The 24,052-nt window shown below is 39.1% G+C and overlaps 1 protein-coding gene across 5 annotated transcripts in view; it reads right to left on the minus strand.

The window, feature by feature from the left end:
- Positions 1–24,052, minus strand: part of LOC150019245 (broad substrate specificity ATP-binding cassette transporter ABCG2) — a 172,310-nt gene that overhangs the window by 14,236 nt on the left and 134,022 nt on the right. For all 5 annotated transcript variants that reach the window (XM_090266286.1, XM_090266288.1, XM_090266285.1 and 2 more), the window contains exons 7-10: positions 20,392–20,543; positions 17,738–17,842; positions 16,568–16,818; positions 8,922–9,004 (exon numbers count right to left, since the gene is read on the minus strand). In XM_090266286.1, the coding sequence (XP_090122412.1) occupies positions 8,922–9,004; positions 16,568–16,818; positions 17,738–17,842; positions 20,392–20,543 (591 nt within the window). The remainder of the gene's footprint in view (positions 1–8,921; positions 9,005–16,567; positions 16,819–17,737; positions 17,843–20,391; positions 20,544–24,052) is intronic.

Genomic DNA, 24,052 nt, shown 5'->3' on the forward strand with positions numbered 1-24,052 from the left:
TGAAGGAAAAAACTGAAAAACATTCAAATTCATGAAGACTGAATAACATGCTATTAAATAATAATGGGTTAACAATGACATCAAGGAAGAAGTCAAAAAGATTCTGGAGACAAATGAAAATGAACATACAGCAAACCAAAACCTAGGGGACACAGCGAAGGCAGTCCTGAGAGGGAAGTTCATAGAAATACAAGCCTACCTAAAAAGGATAGAAGAATCTCAAATAAACAACCTAACCCTACATCTACAAGAACATGAGGAACAACTACAAACAAAGCCCAGACTGAGTACAAGGGAAAAAATCATCAAGAGCAAAATTAAATTACATAGAGACAAAGGATCAATAAAATCAGGAGCTGGTTCTTTGAAAAGATAAAAAAAATTGACAAGCTTTTAACCAAATTCATAAAACAAAAAAGAGGATCCAAATTAAAAAAAAAAAAAAAACAGTAAGAAATTACTACAGTAAATATATGAAAAAAAATTGACAATCTGGGTGAAAGGGACAAATTTCTGGAGACATATAATCTTCCAAAATTGAATCAAGAAGAAGCATAAACCCCGAATAAACCAATAAAACTAGTGAAATTGAAGCAGTAATCAAAAAACTCCCAGCACAAAAAAACCCCAGACCAGATGGCTTCACGGGCAAATTTGACCAAACATTTAGGGAAGAACTAACTTCCATCCTTCTCGAGCTATTCCAAAAAATCCAAGAAGAGGGAAAACTACTAAACTTTTTCTATGAGGCCAGTTTTATCCAAAATTACAGAACCAGGTCAAGACACAACGAAGAAAGAAAATGACAAATATCACTGACGAACATAGATGCTAAAATCCTCAACAAAATGTTGGCAAACAGGGAGACTTCTGGCCAAGATAGAAACCTAGACTGACACGCTCCATCTCCCTCCACAACTAAGAAGGAATACAACTACCACAAAGCTAGAAATAACCAGAAGTTCCAGGAAATAAAGCTACATGGAAGTCCAGCGTATGAACTTAAAAAGAAGTGGTGCACATCCAGATGGGTAGGAGGGGCGAAGCCAGGGTGAATAAGTCAAGCTGTGTGCCAGCAGCAGCTGTGGCAAAGGTGGCGGGACCGCAGTAAGCATAGATTCCCATATTTAAGGGGAAGCAAGAAGCACCTGGAGAGCACCCCTGGCTGCAGACCAAAACTGTCAGCTCACGATTCCAATGTCAGGGAAGGCAGACCCCCATTGCCTCAGACTGTGAGGGCCAGAGGGCGTGGAGATGGAGGAGGAGGCTCCTGGTCTGTCATCGAAGAGTGAATGGCAGGAATCCATCTTGGACTCCTGCCCCCACACAAAGCGCCACAGTGTGGTGAGAAGGGTCACCTGGTAGTGATGAGTGCATGGGACTCTGCCCCCTATAGCGTAGGAGATGTGACAGCCATACCCAGGAAACAAAGGTAAACACAAACTGTCAGGATGCCAGAGATCATGATAGAGATCCCAATCACGCAGCTGACCAGACAACAAATATATGATCTATTGGACCAGCAGATTGATAATCTTTCTGAGGCTCAGTTTAGAGCTCTCGTTATAAGAAAGCTTACAGATCTAACAGCTGATCTTAAACAAGATGAGGAAGGAGTGAAGGCTAGCCCTGCTGAAATGAATGAAAGTACACATGAAACAAGTGGTGAAAGTAAGAAAACCAGGGATCAAATCAACAAATTGTAACATAGGGAAGGAACAGTCAACCAGTGCAGAAAGAGGAAATGAAAAGTGAGGAAAATGAGGAGAGGCTCAGAAACCTATGGGACAGCTATAAGTGGGCCAATATCTGAATCATAAGGTTGCCAAAAGGTGAAGAAGAAGAACTAGAAATTGAAAAATTATGGGAAAAAATAATGAAGCAGAACTTCCTGAACTTGGGGAAGGAAATAGACTTACAGGTCCAGAAAGCACAGAGAATTCCAAAAAACTGGACTCAGGGAGAATCACACCAAGACATATTATAATCAAAATGTCAAAAATTAAGGATAAAGAGAGAATCTTAAAGGTAGCAAGAGAGAAGAAGAGAACTATGTACAAAGGGGCCCCAATAAGACTATCAGCTGATTTCTCAACTGAAACTTTGCAGGCAAGAAGGGATTGGCAAGAAATGTTCAAAGTAATGAGAAGCAAAAACTTAAAATCACAATTACTCTATCCAGCAAAGCTGTCATTCACAATAGAAGGCAGAGAAAGTGCTTCCAGGACAAAGTAAAGCTGAAGGATTTCATCAGATTCAAACCACTGTTATATAAAATGTTAAAGGGACTTGTTTAGGAGAAAGAGGATCAAAACTATGAACATTAAAATGAAAACTGTATCACAGCAACCAACAACAGAAGCTAGGGAACTGAAACAAAGGAAAACTAAGTAGGCAATGAGAGTGGGAAAAGAATTATAGGTATGAGGAACGTATTGGGGGGAAGTCAGTGGGAAGGGGGGAAAGAAAGGGAGATGGTACAGGAATTAAGAAGCATAGTAGGAGGGAGTAGAGAAGATAGAAAGATGTTGAGAAGAACTATATGCACAACCAATGGGGATGGACTAAGGGGTAGGACAAGTGGGGGGAGGGGGGATCCCTGGGTGGAGGGGAACAAAGGGAAAGGAAATTGGGACAAGTGTAACAGCATAATCAATAAAGCATATTTTAAAAATTAAAAATATATATTGGCAAACTGGATCCAGCAACACATTAAAAGATTGTACATCAAGATCAAATGGGATTCACCCCAGGAATGCAAGGCCGGTATAATATTTGCAAATCAATAAATGTAATACACCACATACACTAAATGAAAGACAAAAATAACATGATCATATCAATAGATGCTGAAAAATCATTTGATGAAGTACAGCACCCATTTATGATAAAAATGCTCAGCAAACTGGGAATAGAGAGAGCATACCTCAATATAATAAAGGCCGTATAAGAGAAACCAGCAGTCAACATCATACTTAATGGGCAAAAACTGAAAGCTTTCCCCCTAAGATCAGGAACAAGACAAGGATGTCCATTCTTTCCACTTCTATTCAACATAGTTTTAGAAGTTCTAACCACAGTGATTAGACAAGAAATAAAAGGCATCTAAATTGGAAAGGAGGAAGTAAAACTGTCATTATTTGTAGACCACATGATAGTATACATAAAAAAACCTGTAGACTCCATCAAAAAAATACTCAACCTAACAAGTGAATTTGCCAGAATAGCAGGGTACAAAGTCAATATTCAGAAATCAAAGGCTTTTCTGTACAGCAGCAATGAAACACAAGAGATGGAAACTAGGAAAAAATCCAATTTACTATAGCAACAAGAAAAGTAAAGTACTTGGGGATAAATTTAACCAAGAAGGTAAAAGACCTGTACTCAGAAAACTACAGAACACAAAAGAAAGAAATTAAGAAAGATACAAATACATGGAAGCATAGTCCATGTTTATGGATGGGAAGAATCAACATGATTAAAATGTCCATACTACCCAAAGCAGTTTATAGATTCAACACAATCCTTATTAAAATACCAATGACATATTTCACAGACCTAGAACAAATAGTTCAAAAAATTTATATGGAACCAAAAAAGACCCTGAAGAGCCTCAGCAATCTTGAGACAGAAGAACACTGTAGGAGGAATCACAATACCTGATATCAAACTATATTACAAGGCTAGAGTAATCAAAACAGTCTAGTACTGGCATAAGAACAGACATATAAATCTTGAAACAGAATAGAGAGCCCAGAAATAAACCCAGGTCTCTATGGTCAATTAATATTTGAGAGAGGAGGAAGGAGCATATAATGGAGTGCAAATAGCCTCTTCAACAAATGGTGTTGGGCAAACTGGACAGAGATATGCAAAACGATGAAACCAGGCCACCAATTTCCATCATTCACCAGAATAAACTCAAGATGGATAAGACTTAAATGTAAGCCGTGACACCACAAAAGTCATAGAAGAAAACACAGGCAGTAAAATCTCAGATATCCCATGCAGCAATATTTTTGCTGATATATCTCCTGGGGCAAGGGAGATAAAGGAAAGAATTAAAAAATGGGACTACAGCAAACTAAGAAGTTACTGCTCAGCAAAAGGAAACATCAGCAAGATGAAAAGAGAAGCAACCATATAGGAGAACATATTTGCCAATGATATGTTGGACAAATGTTTGATCTCCAAAATATATAAAAATCTTGTAAGACTCAACATCAAGAAGATGGACAATCCATTTAAAAATGGGAAAAGGACCTGAACAGACACTTCTCCAAGGAAGAAATAGAGAGGGCCCATAGGCATATGAAAGGACCCTCAACATCACTAGCCATCAAAGATGCAAATTACAACCACAATGAGAAGTGTCTGTACAGGTCCTTTGCCGATTCTTTTAATTGGGTTGTCTGTCTTCTTGGTGTTGAGATGTATAAGTTCTTTATATATTTTGGAGTTCAATCCCTTGTCTGAGGTATCATTGGCAAATATGTTTTCCTATATGGTTGCTTCTCTTTTCATCTTGCTGATGTTTTCTTTTGCTGAGCAGAAACTCTTTAGTTTGATGCAGTCCCATTTGTTTTTCTTTCCTTTACCTCCCTTGCCTTAAGAGATATACCATGAAAATATTGCTACATGGGATATCTGAAAATTTCCTGTCTATGTTTTCCTCTAGGACTTTTATAGTGTCATGGCTTACATTTAAGTCTTTGATCCATCTTAAGTTTATTCTGCTCTCTTTTGTAAGTTGGTGGTCTAGTTTCCTTTTTTTGCACATTCCTGTCCAGTTCTCCCAGCACCATTTGTTGAAGAGGCTATTTTCACTCCATTTTATGTTCCTTCCCCTTTCTCAAATATTAGTTGACCGTAGAGACCTGGGTTTATTTCTGGGCTCTCTATTCTGTTCCAAGATCTATGTCTGTTCTTATGCCAGTACTAGACTGTTTTGATTACAGTGGCTCTGTAGCATAGTTTGATATCAGGTATTGTGATTCCTCCTACAGTGTTCTTCTGTCTCAAGATTGCTGTGGCTATTCAGGGTCTTTTTTGGTTCCATATAATTTTTTGAAGTGTTTGTTCTAGGTCTGTGAAATATGTCATTGGTATTTTATAGGGATTGCATCTATAAATTGCTTTGGTTAGTATAGACATTTTATTATGTTGATTCTTCCCATTCATGAACATGGAATATGCTTCCATGTATTTGTATTTTCCTTAATTTCTTTCTTCAGTGTTACGTAGTTTTCCAAGTACAGGTCTTTTATCTCTTTGGTTAAGTTCATTCCCAGGTACTTTATTTTTTGTTGTTGTTGCTATAATAAATGACATTTTTTTCTAGTTTCTATCTCTGATATTTTATTGTTGGTGTACAGAAATACCTTCAATTTCTGAATATTGACTTTGTACCCTGCTATCTTGCTAAATTCACTTACTATGTTGAGTACTTTTTTTGTGGAGTCTATAGGGTTTTCTATGTACACTGTCATGTCATCTGCAAATAATGACAGTTTTACTTTCTCTTTTCCAATTAGGATGCCTTTTATTTCCCTTTCTTGTCTGATTGCTGTGGCTAGAACTTCCAAGACTATGTTGAATAGAAGTAGTGTGGACATCCTTGTATTGTTCCTGATCTCAGGGGGAATGCTTTCAGTTTTTGTCCACTGAGTATGATATTGGCTTCAGATTTCTCATATATGGCCTTTATTATGTTGAGTTATGCTTCTTCTCTTCCTGTTTTGCTGACTGATTTCATCATAAGTTGGTGTTGTTCTTTATCAAATGCTTTTCCAGCATCTATGGATATGATCATGTGATTTTTATCTTTGTTTTGTTTCTGTGGTGTGTTATATTTATTGATTTGTGAATATCAAACCATCCTTGCATTCCTGGGATGAATCCCACTTGATTGTGGTGTATGATCTTTTTAATGTGTTTCTGGATCTGGTTTGCCAATATTTTGTTGAGGATTTTAGTGTCTATGTTCATCGGCAATATTGGCCTGTAGTTTTCTTTCTTTTTTATGTTTTGACCTGGTTTTCAGGGTCCATAGGCATATGAAAGAATGCTCAACATCACTAGCCATCAGAGAGATACAAATAAAAACCACAATGAGATACCACTTTACACCAGTCAGAATGGTTATCATCAACAAATCAACAAACAACAAGTGCTGGTGAGGGTATGGAGAAATGGGAGCCCTAGTGCACTTGGTGAGAATGCAGACTGATGCAGCCACTATGGAAAACAGTATGGAATTTCCTCAAAAACCTAAAACTGGAACTGCCTTTTGAACCAGCGATTCCATTGCTGGGATTATACCCAAAGATTCCTGAAACCCCAATTCAAAAGAACTTATGCACCCCTATGTTCATAGCAGCACTAGTTACAATAGCTAAGTGCTGGAAACAGCCTAAGTGCTGTAGATGAGTGGATCAAAAAACTGTGGTACATTTCCACAGTGGAGTACTATACAGAAGAAAGAAAAAAGGAACTTCTACCATTTGCGATAACAAGGATGGAACTAAGAGAGAATTTTGCCTAGTGAAATAAGCCCAGGCAATGAAAGAAAAATACCATATAATATCACCTAATACAGGAAACTAATGAACAACACAAACCAATGAGCAAAATTGAACTGGAGGCATGTAAACAAGGAACAGACTAACAGTTACCAGGGTGGAGGTGAGAGGGAGAGAAGGGGAGTACATAGGGGAAGGGTTTAGTATAGAAACTAGTATAAATAACCAATGGACATATAAAATCAGATGGGAATTGACTGTGGGAGAAGGGGTGGACTGGGTGAGGTGGGGGAGTAAGAGGGGAAAAAGTGGAACAAATGTAATAGAAAAAAAATAAATGAATCAAAAAAATTTTTAAATAATAAAAACATAAAACCACAATGAGAAATCACCTCACACCAGTCAGAATGGCCATCATTAACAAATCAACGAACAAAAAGTGCTGGCAAGGGCGCGGAGAAAAGGGAACCCTAGTGCACTGGTGCAGCCATTGTGGAAAACAGTATAGAATTTCCTCAGAAAACTAAAAATGGAACTGTCTTCTGATCCAGCGATACCACTACTGGGATTATACCCTAAGAATCCAGAAACACCAATTCAAAAGAATTTATGCACCCCTATGTTCATAGCAGCACTATTTACAATAGCGAAGCACTGGAAACAACCTAAGTGCCCATTAGTAAATCACTAGATAAAAAAACTGTGGTGCATTTACACAATGGAATACTATGCAGCAGAAAGAAAGAACTCCCACCTTTTGTGACAGCATGGATGGGACTGGAGAGTATTATGCTAAGTGAAATAAACCAGGTGGTGAAATACAAATACCATATGATCTCACCTATAAGAGGAACCTAGTTAACAAAACAAACAAATGAGCAAAATTGATCCAGAGGCATGGAAATAAGGAACAGACTGACAGCAGTGGGTGTGGGATAAGTGGGGAATGAAAGGGAAGGATCTAGTCAAGGAACAAGTATAAATGACCCATGGACATGGACAACGGGGAGGGGATTGACTGTGGGAGAGGGGATGGGTGCATGGGACAGGGGAGAGCAAGGGTGGAAAATTGAGACAACTCTGAAAAAACAACAATAAAAAAGGCACACAGGCAAAAAAAATATGAGCTACCTGGCCAGGGAGAATTTAATGTATTCTAACTCTTTTCAAGGTATATTCCATGTTACAGGAGAAAAAAGTGAGTTCCATCTACCTCCTCATGTCAAGGAAATCAAAAAATTGAAAGGAAAGTCACTCTAACTCACAGGCAACAAAAGAAAAAAATAGATAAACTGAATTATGTATATAAAGACCACTACAACAGAGTGAAAAGATAACTGACAGAATGACAGACAATATCTGTAAGTTTGTATCTGATAATATTCAGAATATATAAATAATTCTTACAGCTCAACAATAAAAAAATCCAATTAAAAATAGGCAAAGAACTGGAATAGACATTTCTCCAAAGACGTCATATAAAAGGCCAATAACCACATAAAAAGATGTTCAGCATCACTAATCACATTGCAAATCAAAACCACAATGAGGTAGCCATTTACACCAATCAGGGTGGCTGTTATAAAGAAAAACAGTAAGTTTTCTCCCCAGGCTGGGGAGAAAATAAACCCTTGTTCACTGCTTGTAGAAATGCAAAATGGTGCAGTTGCTGTAGGAAAACAGGACAGAAGTTCTTCAAAAGAAATTAAAGTAGACACTCAAACAGATATATATTTGTATAAGTGTGTTTACAGCAGCATTATTCATAACAGCCAAAGGTGGAAACAACCCAAGTGTCCATGAGCAAATAAATGGATAAACAAAATGTGGTATATCCATACAATGGAATATTATTCAACCTTTAAAAGGAAGAAATTCTGACACATGCAACCACATGGATGAACTGTGAAGATATTATGCTAAGAGGAATATGCCAGTCCCCAAGGACGAACAATGTATGATCCACTTATATGAAATACCTATGGTAGTCAAATTCAGAACTGGAAAGTATAATGGTGGTTCCCAGGGGCTGGGGAAAGGGGGTATATGAAGTTATTGTTCAATGGATAGAGACTCGGTTTGGAAATATGAAAACTATTCTGGAGTTTACGTTGGTGGTGATGGTTGTACAACAATGTGATTGTAATCAATGCCATTGAGCCAACAACTAAAACTGGATAGAAGGGAAAATTTTATGTTCTGTATATTTTACCACTGTGTGTGTGTGTGTGTGTGTGTGTGTGTGTGTGTATGAAAATGAACTCATTCAGCCTTCAATTTACTGACTCATCCTACTCCTCAGTTTGTCCTATACTTGTCTGAATTCATATTTTAAATAAATTTTCATAACCTTGAAAAAGTAATAGCACTTTCTCAAAGTGAAGATCCAAATGTACTTACCTATTCTGGATTCCAGCAGGGTCATTTTTCAGATCATAGAAAATGGCACCTATAACCAGTCCCAGGATGATTGTTACAATTATCTTTTCAAAAAGAAAAAGACAAGCAAAACAAGAGTTTCAATTAGGGGTAAAAAATTTGTACAACATTTATTGTTATAATAAGCAAATTACTCCATTGAGATAGATACTTTAAATGACTTGGCCAAAGTCTTTGGGAAAATATAAAATAATGTATGTTATTAGACTGCCCTCTAAATTAAAATAAAAATTAATTCATCTCTGTGTTGGGAAGACAAAGAGAATGAAGTAGACTACTGGGAAAGCTAAGACTCCTCCCAGGGCTCCCCAGGCACTGCCAGTTCAGGGCCCTGTTCAGGCTACTGGGCCTGGGAATGCCATATAAAGTAGAGAACATGCAAGTGTCTAGCAAAGCCATTGGGGGAGTAAAATAAAGTCAAGTGGCTAAGAGTTCTGTCCTGAATTCTCAACCTTTGTACTAGTGAACGCGCATAGTTGTGTAATATTTCAAGAGGTTCAGGTAAAAACAGAGTATCTTTGCTGTCAATATTAAAAATAAATACAATTTTTAAAGCACATATAAAATTCATAATACTACTGGAATATTGCACAATAAGAAAGTAGAGATATATTACTTTGTTCTTAATATTGATAAAATGTCTCTTAAGGACACTTTTATAAGTGAAGGGCTAAGGATTATGATATAATTTATTTAAGGAAATTCTACTTATTGTACTTTTAAGTTGTAAATATAAAAATAAAAGAAACAGTAATAAAATAATTAACTATCCTACCACATGCCTTGGACTCTTCCAAGTTAAAGTTTAAAAAACTGGACACTCCCAATGCTTTGTTTATTTTGCATGGAAACTTGGTATTTTATACTAACAGATTATCAGTGTTATCATTAGGATGTTCCCGAAAGGTTTCATAATTCTAAAACTATTTCCAAAGTCAGCTTTCAAACATACTGATAAAATTATTAATCTTGCAATACTGTTATGTTTTTACAAAGTGCATTTATGTTACTCTTTCTTGTACTAAAAAACAATAACAGACAAACAGTACAGGAGATGCCACATGTGATTCTGACCTCTGTTCTGAACAGAAAAAAAAAGAAAGTAAAAAATTTTCTAATATGTGACTGCATCTTTTGTTCAAATGTGTTTACTAACATTTCTCAAGGTGAGTTTTAAGGACTGTTTATGGCCATCACTAGAAAACTTAATCCATACTCAAATGTTTAATATGTCAATAGCGACAATGAATCTCCAAGAGATATGATAATGTTTTCCAAATTGATTTGATCAGAAAACACTTAGCACATAAAATGAACACTAAATCTTCTTACACAGATAATCTATTCAGTCCAAGATCTTCCAAATATAACCTTTTTTAAATGCATTATCAGAAGCAAAGTCTGAATCAAGTAAATGATTAGTTCAAACATAAGCACAGCTATAAGACTACAGATACGTGATTTACATCATGAAGCCGTAGAACATTTTAATAAATAAATGTTCAAACATTTAGAGAAGCAAATGACATACAGTCAAGTTTAAAAACCCCAAACCCATGGGCCAAATAGTGCCTGTCACCTATTTCTGTTTCGTCCTCAAGATACGAACATTTTTTTTTTTTACCATTTTTAATGGTTGAAAAAAAGAGAGAATTTTATGTGCTGTTCAAATATTAACAGATTATTTGAAATGTAAAAGAAATTCAAATTTCAGTGTCTATGAATAGTTTAACTGGAGAATGGCCATACTCATTCGTTTATGTATTATTATGGCTGTTTTCTCTCAAATGGCAGTTGACTACATGACATAAAGACCACGTGGCCTGCAAAGCCCAAAATATTCACTACCTGGCCCTTTACAAAAAAGGTTTGCCTACCCCTGCCCTAAGCTCATATTCCAGTATTAACAAATCTGACTAAGAGCTGACCCCCTAAGCAGATGCTCAGGGATGCAAGGCTCTAGTCTTATTCTATGAGATTGCCAGAGCTCTGAACACTGTTGGGATTCCTTCAGTGGAACTGAGTTCACTGAGGAGACAAGTAGGCTGAACATGCGACCTGGAGGTACTAGGTCTGGAGTTTGCAGCTGAAGGAAGCCCAGCACCAAAAGATGCAGAATCATGGTGCATTAGAAATAGTTCCATACTCTAATCACACCTTGCCCAGAACTACAATATATGTGACTTGGGGAAGGGTTCAGCAAAGGAACTAATATAAATAACCCATGAACATGGACAACAGGGTCGGGATGGACCGTGGAAAAAGAGTGGGCTGGATTGGGGGTAGCAATGAGGGGAAAAATCAGATAATTGTAACAGAAAAACAGTAAAAATAAAATTAAAAAAATACAATATATGTGACTTGGACAAGACATTTTATAAACCACTTTTAGAGACAAGAGAAACTGAAGTTATTTTTCAAGTCAAAAAACGCGATCCATAAATCGCACTAACGATTTAAGTACATTACATCATCTCACTGGTGACCAATGGACAACCAGGTTGACCTGATTCACCAGACTTGTTTCCAAATGACATCAAATCTACCCTAAAAGAATAAAAATTTACCCTTGAGAGATAGTGCACAAAAGTGCTCATATTCTGAGAGAAATGTCAAATAACACGTACCAAAAATACCTAAAGCAATTAGCAGTACATCTCAAAGAGGGAGCTAGGCCCTTGGTATTAATACTGAGAAGGCAACACTCCTGAGGTATGAAAATTATGCCACTCATGTTAAAATGTCAGTAATGGTTAATTAGAACCAACTATGGGTCACCTTTTAGTAGTTAACTGAAATTCAGTGATTGATAATACAATTAACAACCACAAAAATAAGTGGCTTTACCCTTAGAAATGATGGACCAACAAACTGAAAATACCAGATGGGGGTGTGGGGTTTGTATGACAGTGGGCTTGGGAATAACAGAAAAACCATAAAGGAGTAACAGTCGACAGCACAACAGTGACAGTCCAAACAGGAAAAGCATGTGGTTTCATCTTTTTTTTTTTCAGATTTAATGTGTTTTATTGATTAAAATATTACATTTGTGCCAATTTCCCTTCCCTCTGCTCCCCTCCACCCGGTGGCCCCCCTCCCTCCAGTTGTCCCCCCCTTTTAGATTATGTCCATTAGTTGTGCATACAGTTCCTCCCAACCTCTCTCCGTCTATTCCATTCCCTCCTACCATGATCCCCAATTCCTATATCATCTCCCTCCCTCTCCCCACTCCCCCTCCCTGTTGACCTCCCCCCAATATGCTTCCCGTACCCACAGTTCCTTTTCCACTCTCGTTGCCTGTTTAGTTTGCCTTTGTTTCATCTCCCTAGCTTCTGTTTTTTAAACCAGTCCCTTTAACATCTCATATAACAGTGGTTTGGATCTAATGAACTCTTTCAGTTTTATTTTGTCCTGGAAACACTTTCTCTGTCCTTCTATTCTGAATGACAATTTCGCTGGATAGAGTATTCGTGGTTGTAGGTTTTGGATTTTCATTACTTTGAATATTTCTTGCCAGTCTCTTCTTGCCTGCAGGGTCTCTCTTGAGAAGTCAGCTGATAGTCTAATTGGGACCCCTTTGTACATAATTCTTTTCTTCTCTCTTGCTGCTTTTAAGATTCTCTCTTTATCTTTAATTTTTGACATTTTGATTATAATGTGTCTTGGAGTGGTTCTCCCTGGGTCCAGTCTCTTGGGAACTCTCCTTGCTTCCTGGACCTGCAAGTCTATTCCCTTCCCCAAGTCTGGGAAGTTCTCCTTTATTATATTTTCACTCAATTTTTCAAGTTCTAGTTCATCTTCCTCGCTCTCTGGCAAACCAATGATTCTTATGTTGGGCCTTTTATAGCTGTCCCAGAGGTTTCTGATCCTCTCATTGTTGCTTCCCATTTCCTCTCGCTGCATTGGTTGACTGCTTGTTCCTTCTCCATATTCCAGTTTGTTGAAATGAACTCTGGATTTTTTTTCCTCACCATCTGTCTTGTATGTGGTTTTGTTCCTTTCGTTATGAAAGTTTTTCGCTTCTTTCATATCTTTTTCCTGCTCTTTTGTGAATTCTGTAAGCCACCTGATAACAATGGCCCAGAACTGAGCCTCTGACAGGTTTCTTATCTGTTCATCTGTCAGGTTCTCTATCTGTTGCCTGGTGAGCTGTGTCACCGGGATTTCTATAGTTGTCTGCCTCATTTTGACAGATGCGTTTTGTTTTCTTGGGCCGATGTAGGGGGCAGTGCCTGTGTACGCGTCACAATTCAGCGACTGGCGCCTGTCCGCGACCTATTTCGCAGCCCTGTGGCGCTTTCTTTGGGGGCGGGGGTCCAAGATGGATTCACACAGTTATTCAGCTAGGAGACCGGGATCCGTCCTCCCGCCCCCCTGGGCCTCACTGTTCAAGGCGATGTGGTGGCTGCTTTCCCCAGCGCTGGGGTCGCGCACCGCCAGGGACTTGACCGCAGCCGGGATTCCTCGCCGCCCCGCCGCTCCCGGTGTGACCGCAAACAGCGCTGCCCTCTTTAACTCTTACCTGCCCAAATGGCACCGCTGGTTTATAACTTCATATGTTGGGCTTCTGTGTAGTTTTATTTTCTGGAATTTCTAGTTATCCTTTGTTTTGAAGTAGTTGTATTCCTCTCTAGTTGTAGAGGGAGACCTAGCGTGTCCGTCTAAGCCTCCATCTTGGCCGGAAGTCTCTGGTTTCATCTTAATGAAGAGAAATTTAATCTGAGAGTGAACAGCCTGATTTAATACAAGTCAAGTTTGCTCACCACTTTTGTGTCCCTTACAAACTGACTGAGGTTTCTAGTGCTCTCCCAGATCAGAATCCCTAAATTCGGAAGGTCAGTGATAAGGAACAGCCTTTGCACACAGGCTCTTCCCTCAGAAGCAAGGGGTGGGGGGGTTCCCACGCACAGGTGCATTCACTGACACCCAGGTGAAGGCTTCCATGACCACCTGATTTAAAATGCAAACCCAACCCTTTCCCTTCTCTCCTGCTTTTCCCTCTCCTTTCCTTCTCTCTTTCTTTCCCCACTTCCCTGCTTAAAGTTTCTCCAGAGCCCGTTTTTCCTCTGCCATGCTACTACCCATTTTATTTCTGTAGGATCTTATCAACTGTCTCTCCTCATAAGAAAGTTTGCTACAGAAGAGAAGAAATTTTTCAAAGTATATTTTATTATTATGTTGTTACATTAGTCCTAATTTTTTTTCTCTTTGCTACCCTCTTCCCAGTACTCCCCTTCCCTCCAGCAATCCCACCTCCCTTAGTTCATGTCCATGGGTCATGTATATAAGTTCTTTGGCTTCACCCTTCCCTATATTATTCTTAACTTACCCCTGTCTATTTTGTACCAAATGATTATGCTTCTTAGTCCCTGCACCATTTCCCAATTTCTCCCCCTTCCCCCTCCCAGCTGATAATCCTCCAAATATCCCTATACCTATGATTCTATTCCTGTTCTGGTTGTTTGCTTAGTTTGTTTTTGTTTTTATTTTTTAGATTCAGTTGTTGATAGTTGTGAGTTTGTTGTCATTTTAATGTTCATAGTGTTAATTTTTTTTTCTTAAATAAGTCCCTTTAACATTTCATATGATAATGGCTTGGTGATGATGAATTCCTTTAGCTTTACCTTGTCTGGGAAGTGCTTTATCTGCCATTCCACTCTAAATGATAGCTTTGCTGGATAGAGTAGTCTTGGCTGTAAGTCATTGCTTTTCATCACATTGACTACTTCTTGCCAGTCCCTTCTCGCCTGCAAAGTTTCTTTTGAGAAATCAGCTGAGAGAGTCTTATAGGCACCCCTTTGTAGGTAACTCTGCTTTTCTCTTGCTGTTTTTAAGATTCTCTCTTTATCTTTAACCTTTGGCATTTCAATTATGATGTGTCTTGGTGTGGTCCTCTTTGGGTCTAGCTTGTTTGGGACTCTCTGTGCTTCCTGGACTTGTATGTCTATTTCCATTGCCAAATTTGGGAAGTTTTCCTTCATTATTTTTTCACATAAGCTTTCAATTTCTTGCTCTTCCTCTTCTCCTTCTGGAACCCTTATGATTTGGATGTTGACAAGTTTAAAGTTGTCCCAGAGGTTCTTGAGCCCCTCCTGGTTTCTTTCAATTCTTGTTTCTTCATTCTGTACTGGCTGACTTTTTTCTTCTTCCTTATGTTCCAAATCATTGATTTGAACCCCGGTTTCCTTCCCTTCACTATTGGTTTTGAATGGATTTTTCTTCATTTCATTTAGCATAGCCTTCACTTCTTCCCTTATGTGTCTGCCATACTTAAGTACATCTGTCAAATCTGTGAGCATCTTTATCACCAGTGTTTTGAACTCTGCATCTGTTAGATTGGATATCGCCTCATCTGTTAGATTGGCCATCTCCTTGTCACTTAGTTCTCCCACTGGAACCTTGATCCATTCCCTCTTTTAGGTCATACTTCTCTGTCTCTTCATCTTGACAGGCTGCTGTGTTTGTTTGCCTCTGTGTCTTAGGTAGAGCTGTTGCACCTGTTATGTTGTAAGGAGAAGAGCCTTAGGTATTTGTCAGTACATGGTGACCCATTTCACCACATTGTGGCACTGTTTCGAGGGGAGGAGTCTGAGAGGGAACAATGCTGCTTGCTCAGCACTCACCCCTTTTCCAGGCACTTCTCCCACTTCCATATGGGACTGGCCCCTCTCTAGCTGTGGCCCTGGCCATCGTTCTCAAAGTGGGTGGGTTTGCAGACATTCTAGGACCATGGGGGCCCTTTTAACAACCAGGCTCTACTGAAAAACCCACAGTTTCTTCCTCTATCCCAACCCCCACCGATCTGCACAGTCAGAAGCAATGAGGCTTGATTTTTCCTGGCGCTGGAACTGTGAGCTTTGCAGTCAGGTCTGGTGCTGGGAGTGCTCCCCAGGTGTCGCTCTCAACTTTTTAAAATGTTTGACTCCACTTTCCACTGGCCTGCTGCTGCCAGTGCTGGTGCTGCTGCTGCCACACCACATCCTCTCTGTCCCAGCTCCACTCCTCCTACCTGTCTGGATGAGTATTTCTTCTTTATAACTTTGTTTGCTGGACTTCCATGCAGTTTGATTTTCTGGAACTTCTGGTTGTCTCTAGTTTTGAGGTAGTTGTATTCCTTCTTAGTTGTGGAGAGAGACACAGTGTGTCTGTCTAGGCTTCCATCTTGGCCATAGTCCCCAGAGCAGGGATTTTTATTTTTACCTATTTTGTTCACTGCTGCGTACAAGCTCCCAATACAGCACATGTTCAACAGGGACTTGTCAACAAGTCAGGAAATGAACATTGCAGCTACCAGAAAACCAAAAATGTGGTTAAAAATTCCTTTACTTCACCATTTTTGAAAAAAAAATTCTGTACAAAATGATCTATTAAAGCTTGCCTAAATCAATAAAAATTCTGAATTAAGTACAAAAAACACTTACAATTTTTTCCTGTATATAATAACTTCATTGTGTTTCATTTGTTCTATTGGTTATTTCTATAGCTCAAATGGAGTGAGGTAGAAGTGTGGGGCAGAGGATAAACACAATACTATAACAGGTTATATCAGAATCTAATGTTCCCACATGAGTATTTCACAGCATAATTAGAAGAATCTGTCAGGTTACCTGAGCTATGGAGGCCTGGGGATTACCCAGCAAGTTTTTGAATGAACGCTTGGAAATCCATCTGACTTGATGACAGAAGGAGGTGGCATAGGTGACCTCCTTGATGGCCACACTCTTCTTCTGTTTCTGAACCTCTGAGAGTTGATCTAATTCAACTTTCGTTTCTCTGAAGAAGGCAGAGTTAACATAAAACTCTGCTAATTTTTCTATACGTGGTTTATCTGTCTTGGAGGGCTCTTCAGTCTCCTTGGCTTTGGAATAAAAGAGGATAGAGGGAAACATTAACAAAAGAACTGATTTAGCCGGTTTTTCTGGATCCCCTTTCTTAGATTCTTCCTTACCACTTAATTCTAACTTTAATATAGAAATTATTAGATCTGTCATTGCTTCACACATTAGAAAAAAAAACTTAATTGGCTTGACTACTTCCATACACTATGAATACTGCAAACCCACTGACCTTTCCCTGACTATAATATTTGTACCCTGGTTCTTTTAAAATAATATTACCAGAGGAAGTTGTAATTCTTAATAGAAAAACCTCATCTTTGCTTTCTACTATGTACAAATGCATAATTGCTAAGTTACTTATTTCAAAACACTACATAAACCATGAGCACATTTTTTTAATGAAAGCTCCCTTTAGAACTGACACTATCATGTAAATGATCATTTATAAAATAAATTTAAAAATACCGCACTCATAGACAACAAAATATGTGCTGATCAATGCCATAGACTAAATGTCTGTGTCCCCCCAGAATCCATATACTGAACCCAATCCCCAAGGTGATAGAATTTGAAAGTGGGGCCTTTGAGGAGTGGTTAGGTCATGAGGGTAGAGCCCTTGTGAATGAGATTAGTGACCTTATAAAAGAGGCCTCAAGAGCCCCCTCCCCACTTCTGTCATGTGATGAGGCAGCAATGAGAAGATGGTGGTCCACCCATGAACCAGGAAGAGGAGCTTAAATATATATAAATATTTGTTGTTATGTCACCTAATCTGTGGTATTCTTGTTACAGCTGCCCAAACAAACTAAGACAACTAGTGTCAGAGGGAAGCATTAGTAATATAAATTCACAAAGCCACATTTTAATGTGCTACCGCACTGCTCAACTACAGGCAAGTCAATTCGGCAATAATCTATGACTCTCGACAGAGGCACATACCTTCACCATCATCATCCTCTCTGTTTAATACCACAGCAGAGGAGTCTCCATTAATGACATCAAGGAAGAAGTCTGCAGGGTTATTATAGGGCTCACAGTGGTGACCTTCAAAAGAAGACAACTTAGGTACACAAATATGATGGTTTAGAAAATAAAAACTCACTTCAGGGAGTGAGGGAGGTGAGGCTGGGAGAGACAGAATCTAATGACTTCTCCCTCTCTTCCTTCTTTCTTCTTTCTTTCTTCATTAATTAACTTTTTCTTAACTAATTAACTCTTTCTTTTTACATATTAAATAACACAGTATGTCAATAATGCTGTCTCCTGCCAAAAATCATACTCCAAACCAATCTTGAACTCTCAGAAAGTCTTACTCAACATAATTCAGAAGACCTGCAATAACTATCAGTATGCTCTGGTGCTTATCAGCATGTATTCAAAAAATATATATATATCAGTCCAAGAAAAAAAAAAAGTTGGAAAAAAAGAAAAAAGCTGTAGGTAGGACTAATGCTCCTCAAAGCAAGGAAATAAACTGAGCCAGCCCAGGGTGTGTTCTGTTCTTTGGGATCACCTAGGGACTGCCAGAATACCAGTACCCACTTTAGCAATGATCAGTCCTCCACCTACTAAATTAAGGTCCACATTATCATCCCTTATGCTGCTATAATTCATATAGAAAACAAATAATCAGAGCAGCATTAGCAAGAGAAAGTGATCAGCACAGCATATCTGAATGCTTTACCTTCACTTATTGTGCCTGATCATCTGAACTCAACTTGGCCTATAGTTTGACTCTTAGATTCATCTCCCTTAGACTCCACAGACCCATGTATGTTAAGTGATAGAAATTAAACAAAAACAAATTTTCACAGATAGCTGGTGCCTTGGCCAGGTAGCTAAGTTGGTTAGAGCTTCATCCCAACACCCCAAGGTTGTGGGTTCGATCCCCAGTCAGGGCATCAGGGCATATATACAAACCAACCAAAGAATGTATAAATAAGTGAAACAACAAATCAATGTCTCTCTCTCTCTCTCTCCCTCACTCCCTCAAAAAAAATAAAATCAATAAAAATATCAAAGATAACTAGAAAATATTTAAAACTATATTTATGGTCATGGAGCATCATCTATAAAAATATCCATATATCCCGCATTACCTGAGTGATTGTCTGTACGCATAAGCCTCACTTAATCCTCTCTGCAGCGCTGCCTCCGGAGACTCAACAGTTTGGCTGAACTAAATGGCTGAGTTGGTGAAGAATGGGGTGGTCTGTGGGCTTCACTTTAAAACTGAATTCTCTTTTCTATCCTAATGGCTTGGACAGAAAGGGCCCAGAGGTCTGAGAGGGGGGAAACATAAACTATTTCCCTCAGCCCAAACTAAATAAAATGGGCAAAAGGGTTTTGGACAGGAGAGATGTGCCTAGCACACCTTCCTCCAAAGAAGCCCTTTTTTTTTTTTTTTTTTTTTTCTCCTAATGTGGAACATTGAAAAATTAATCCCTGCCTTTTGCCACCTAGTAGTTATGGATTGAATGATGCTTTTTAACCCTTTTTGCCAAATCTGTTGCCCCCAGAACACAACAAGGATGCCAGCCTGCTAAATCAAGCACGCCGTTGTCCGGAGACAGCCAACTGACCTGGAGTCTGCACAATCCTTCCCCATGTGGGAAGGCCACCCTCCCCTCCACACCCCCACTGTTATTAGGGATTTCTGGACCCAAGGGTAGGTAGGACGACGACCATGTCCAGCTTGAAGCAGCTAGAGGAGCTTGAGACCTTCGCCCATTGTCCTTTACAAGATTACAAAGGGTCTTAATATCTGAGAGGGAGGGATAGTTATTTTTTACGAACCATGGGTACGGACTTGGGGGGGGATGCTGGGGGAGGGAGATACTGGGTGGAGGGGAGTAAAGGGGAAAAAATTGGAACTACTGTAACAACATAATCAATAAAATATACTTAAAAAAAAATATCCATATATCTCTAAAATAAAGCAGACTGTAAGAGCCTTAAAAAACAATTATACCTTTTCATGTGAAATAGAGCTAGGCAGTCCAGAACTCTCAGAAATGTTGGTTATTGAAGTCAGACTCAGGAGTAGCCATTCTATTGACTGGTAAGTTACTCATAACCACTCAAGGGCTAAATCTTCAATCTAACATTACTAGAAAACTAAGCAGCATTTCCATGAACCCTCAACATCAAGGCAGACCAAAATCCCATGCAACGGGAAAAAAAATAATACAGCCTCACCTGTTATATGGCCAAGAAGACAAATTATTTAGGGTACTAGATGTTTCCAAAAATATTCCATTAGACTAATAACTGATCATGAGGCCAATATATTTATTAAACTGTTAGGCACCAAAACTTGGAAGCAAAACTGATATAGTCCCAGTAGAAATAGTCCTACACATACACAGAGTATGTATGCATACTCAAACAGGACAAGAATGAGACCTAAATAACAAGCTAGTGTTGCAAAATGAAGAGAAATTCTAGCACCAAACTGACCAAGGATGTCCTGGAGTGGTGGAGCCCATAATATGTCTATTCAAAGATCAAATAGCACTCCCATCTACCTCCTCTGCTCTCTTTCAGGATTCTGTTAATGCAGAATCTCACTGAATGAGAAAAGGCAACCCTACCAGCTGATGCAAAGTATCCCAAGGCCTCCTGAGCAGGCCCGTGGAACATTAGTCTTCCTGCAGCCAACAAGGTGAGGCTATCAAACAACTTAAAGATGGAAAAACGAGGCTGATGAATGGAGAAGATGATGGTCCGTCCCTGTTTAGACATCCTAAGGTAAAATGAGAAAATAATGAGTCATTACACATCTGAATCTTGCACTTCTTAGCAAAAACAAAAAACAAAAAAAACAGAAAAACAAAAAATTTTATTCCTGCCTTTAAATCATTTATTCCTAGTTCAACTTGATTTTTCTCTAACTAAATTCTCATGCCATGGTATCGCTCATAGAGTATAGAGAACCCAAATTAAATGCTCTTATGAAAAGCTAAGGTTTTTTAAAGTGTGACCATGAACAGTCCATAATCAACTACAACATTAATTAAAGACACAGATTCTTGGACAGTTATCCTCAACCTGTTGGGTCTGTGGAATCGAATTATAAAAATGCACCCAGGTACCTTGTAAGTACACTCAATTTGAAAACTTATTATCAACTAAATATTAACATAATGGTTCTAAGCCCCATTCTTATTGATCAATGAAACATTCAAGTCTTTAGAAATTGGTATTCATTCTTCTGTCTTAATAATACAACTGACATTACTGAGTATTTACTAAGTCTTTATTAGTCTGTGAATCCCTGCATCTGAATGTTCATAGTATTGTTACAAGACAGTCATAAAGCTATTATACCTTTTGTTTTACAGATAAGGTCTAGAGGGTAAGCAACTGGACCAAGTTCTTACAGTTGGTAAAGGCAGGACTGGTATATCATGGCCCATGATCAAAACATTGCTAAACCATCTTTACAAAGGATTTACTACTTATGGGTATATGAAACAAAGTCTCAAATCACTATTGAAAAATGGTTATTATTAAATATATTTCATGAGAAGAATCACTTCAACTGAAGCATTTTCTAAGCACCTACTATATGCTAGCAGTATATATGTTTGTTCTGCCTCAAAGAGGATCAGGCCAGTAAATTAATCATTTGAACACAATGTGGAATAGCAGCAACTCATGATCCCTTGTGAGGCGGAGGTGCCTCACACACCCTAGGCTCGGTTGGAAGTTGCTCTGTCCAGTAGATGCTTCATGACCACGGCAGAACAAACTTTACCCAGGACATTTCATTATGTCTCGGAGAAGGAAGGTGGCTGCCTCTCTAGAAGAGAACAGCAGCTAAACCTTCATCATTCATGCCTTTTATTGAGGAGGATACATACGAGATATACAAGGTTATAATTCATAAATCGTCAATAGCTTTTAGGCATTTGACAGTAACAGATTACATGTACCAGTACAGGGGGCACAGTGACCAGTCTGTGCCAGGGTCTATCAAACATCTTGATGCCACACTGGCACTACGTGCAAGGTTTCACACATTCCTTGCCAGAGATTGTTTATGTTACATTAATGATAAAGAAAGCAGAGCAAGTTCTAAAGCATAATGAGCATAAGCATTCTTTAATTCAATTCCCATGGCAACCTTCTGAGTGGTTTTCAGTCATGTTCCACTCACAGCCTTATGTTGAGACTTAGAGACAAGTACAGCCAGAGTGCCGGTGGCAGGTGATGCTCAGGCCGGGGCTATAATTCCCTAAACCACAAGGAGCGGTTGCCCACACCCTTGTAAGCAAAATAAGCAAAATAGGACACTATAACCCAGTCTGAAGATGATATAAGATAGTGTGGCAAGGGGACCAGCAGGAATAAGCCACAAAGAAAGAGAAAGGGTAGTCAAGGTGTAGGAACACACAGGACAAAGTGTGCCATGACAAGGTCTGTTCAGGAAACTGCAAGTAGCTTAGTGTCATTACAGAGTCAGGTTGAGGGGTGAAGAGGAGAGAAGCTAACAAACGACGCTGCCTCAAAAAATAAGCCCATGATGAATCCCTTTATTCAGAAGCTGGAACTTCAGCCAGTAGCCTAAGGAGCCGGTAAAGGACTGGAAGCAGGGAAGTGGACTGTTGTGAGAGCCGTGCTACTCTGAGTCTGGTCTGAGCACCAATTGCATCAGCATCAGTTTCTCCCAGCAGAAATGGAGAATCTTTGTCTCCACCTCAGAATCGCAGACGATTCTGCATTTTACCAAGACCCCAGGTGGTTAGTATGCACAGTGGAGCTTGAAAAAGATTGGGGTAGAGAGCTTCAGCATGAGGAAAGAGGCTTGTGTGCTGACTAGACCAAAACGTAGTGAAAACATTTACAGTATTTTTTATCAGTTCATCATCCCACTAATGAACACTATTTTAACAAATTTATAGATAACGATAATACCATGGGTATATTCTCTAACTAAACTTGAACCCCAGACCCATTACTAGGCATCTTAGCTTATATGTACAACTGACATCTCAAACTTAAGAGGTCTAAATCCTCAACCATCTTCCCATCATCATGTTTCTTCACATCCCAGTACACAGACTTGATTACAAGAGCATGAGCATCAGAGAAAGCAAGGTAATAATAGTGAGGGAGTGCCATACAAAGGCAGTATTTCTGGCATTAAAAAAGAAATGGGACCAAGGGGGGGGGGGCTCCCAGGAACGGTGGGCACAGGGAATGGCTGGAGTGATGGGTTACACTGCACAAATAAGTTAGTTGACTGTAAAAGTAAGCAAATCCATTGAGATAACAAAAACCAAGCTTCTCACTGTCTGAAAAGTCACACACATGGGCAGGGTGAAGGCTTAAAAAAGAACACTCAGACGTCAGTTTGGAATTGAAATTATTATAAACGCATGGAAAAGTTCTTTAGAGTAGAATGTGAACTAATACATGAGGAAAGAATAATGAAAACAAAAGCACCACTCAGCAACAAAACCACCACTCTGTCACACTAGTGGACACAGGCAGCAGGTGCTCGTATATGCTAAAACCAGTGGGTGGAGATTTGATGAGGAACAGGATATTGTAATAATATTTGAGTATCTCCCCTGACTAAATACTAATCAATTACGAGGGGAACCTAGTTATTTCACAGCAGAAAAGCCCAACAGAAACAAACATGACCAGGTGATGACAGTTAACATCACCCATGGTAGGCGAAGTCAGAACCACACAGCCTCTGACACAGCAACACCTCTGTGTTGTCTCTGCCAAGAATTCACGGCCTGATCTAGTCATGAGAAAACTTACTGGAGGGACCCAGGTTCAGGACCACCTTATTAAATGTACTCAAAGACCAGTGGGAACATGAAAGGCAAGGAATGGCTCAGGCTTAGAAAAGAGGATTTCCAGAGAGGATCCTGAGACAGAGAGGAAAAATAGACACTTATGGGGCAGCTACTGAAGTCTGGCTGGAGTCTATGGATTGAATGGTGGGAATAGCATCAATGTGACCTCCTGGCTGGGAGGCGTGTAAGGTGATAAATGTACAAGGAGTGTCCTTATTTTTTGGAGTTACTCTTGAGAGTACTTAGAGGTGACAGGGAGTAATGTAAAAAGCAAAAATACTGATGTAGGTGTGGAGGAGAAAGAGGACAGAGGAAGAACAAAAATGTTAAATGCTAAAGTTGGGGAATCTAGGTAAGATTGAAACTTTAAAAAAATTAATATAAAAACAGATGTCAGAAACTTAACTTTTGAAATTTCTATTAACATGATCATTTC

This window comes from Furipterus horrens, unplaced genomic scaffold (assembly GCF_987537825.1).
Source record: "Furipterus horrens unplaced genomic scaffold, mFurHor1.1.pri manual_scaffold_2, whole genome shotgun sequence".
NCBI lineage: Eukaryota > Metazoa > Chordata > Mammalia > Chiroptera > Furipteridae > Furipterus > Furipterus horrens.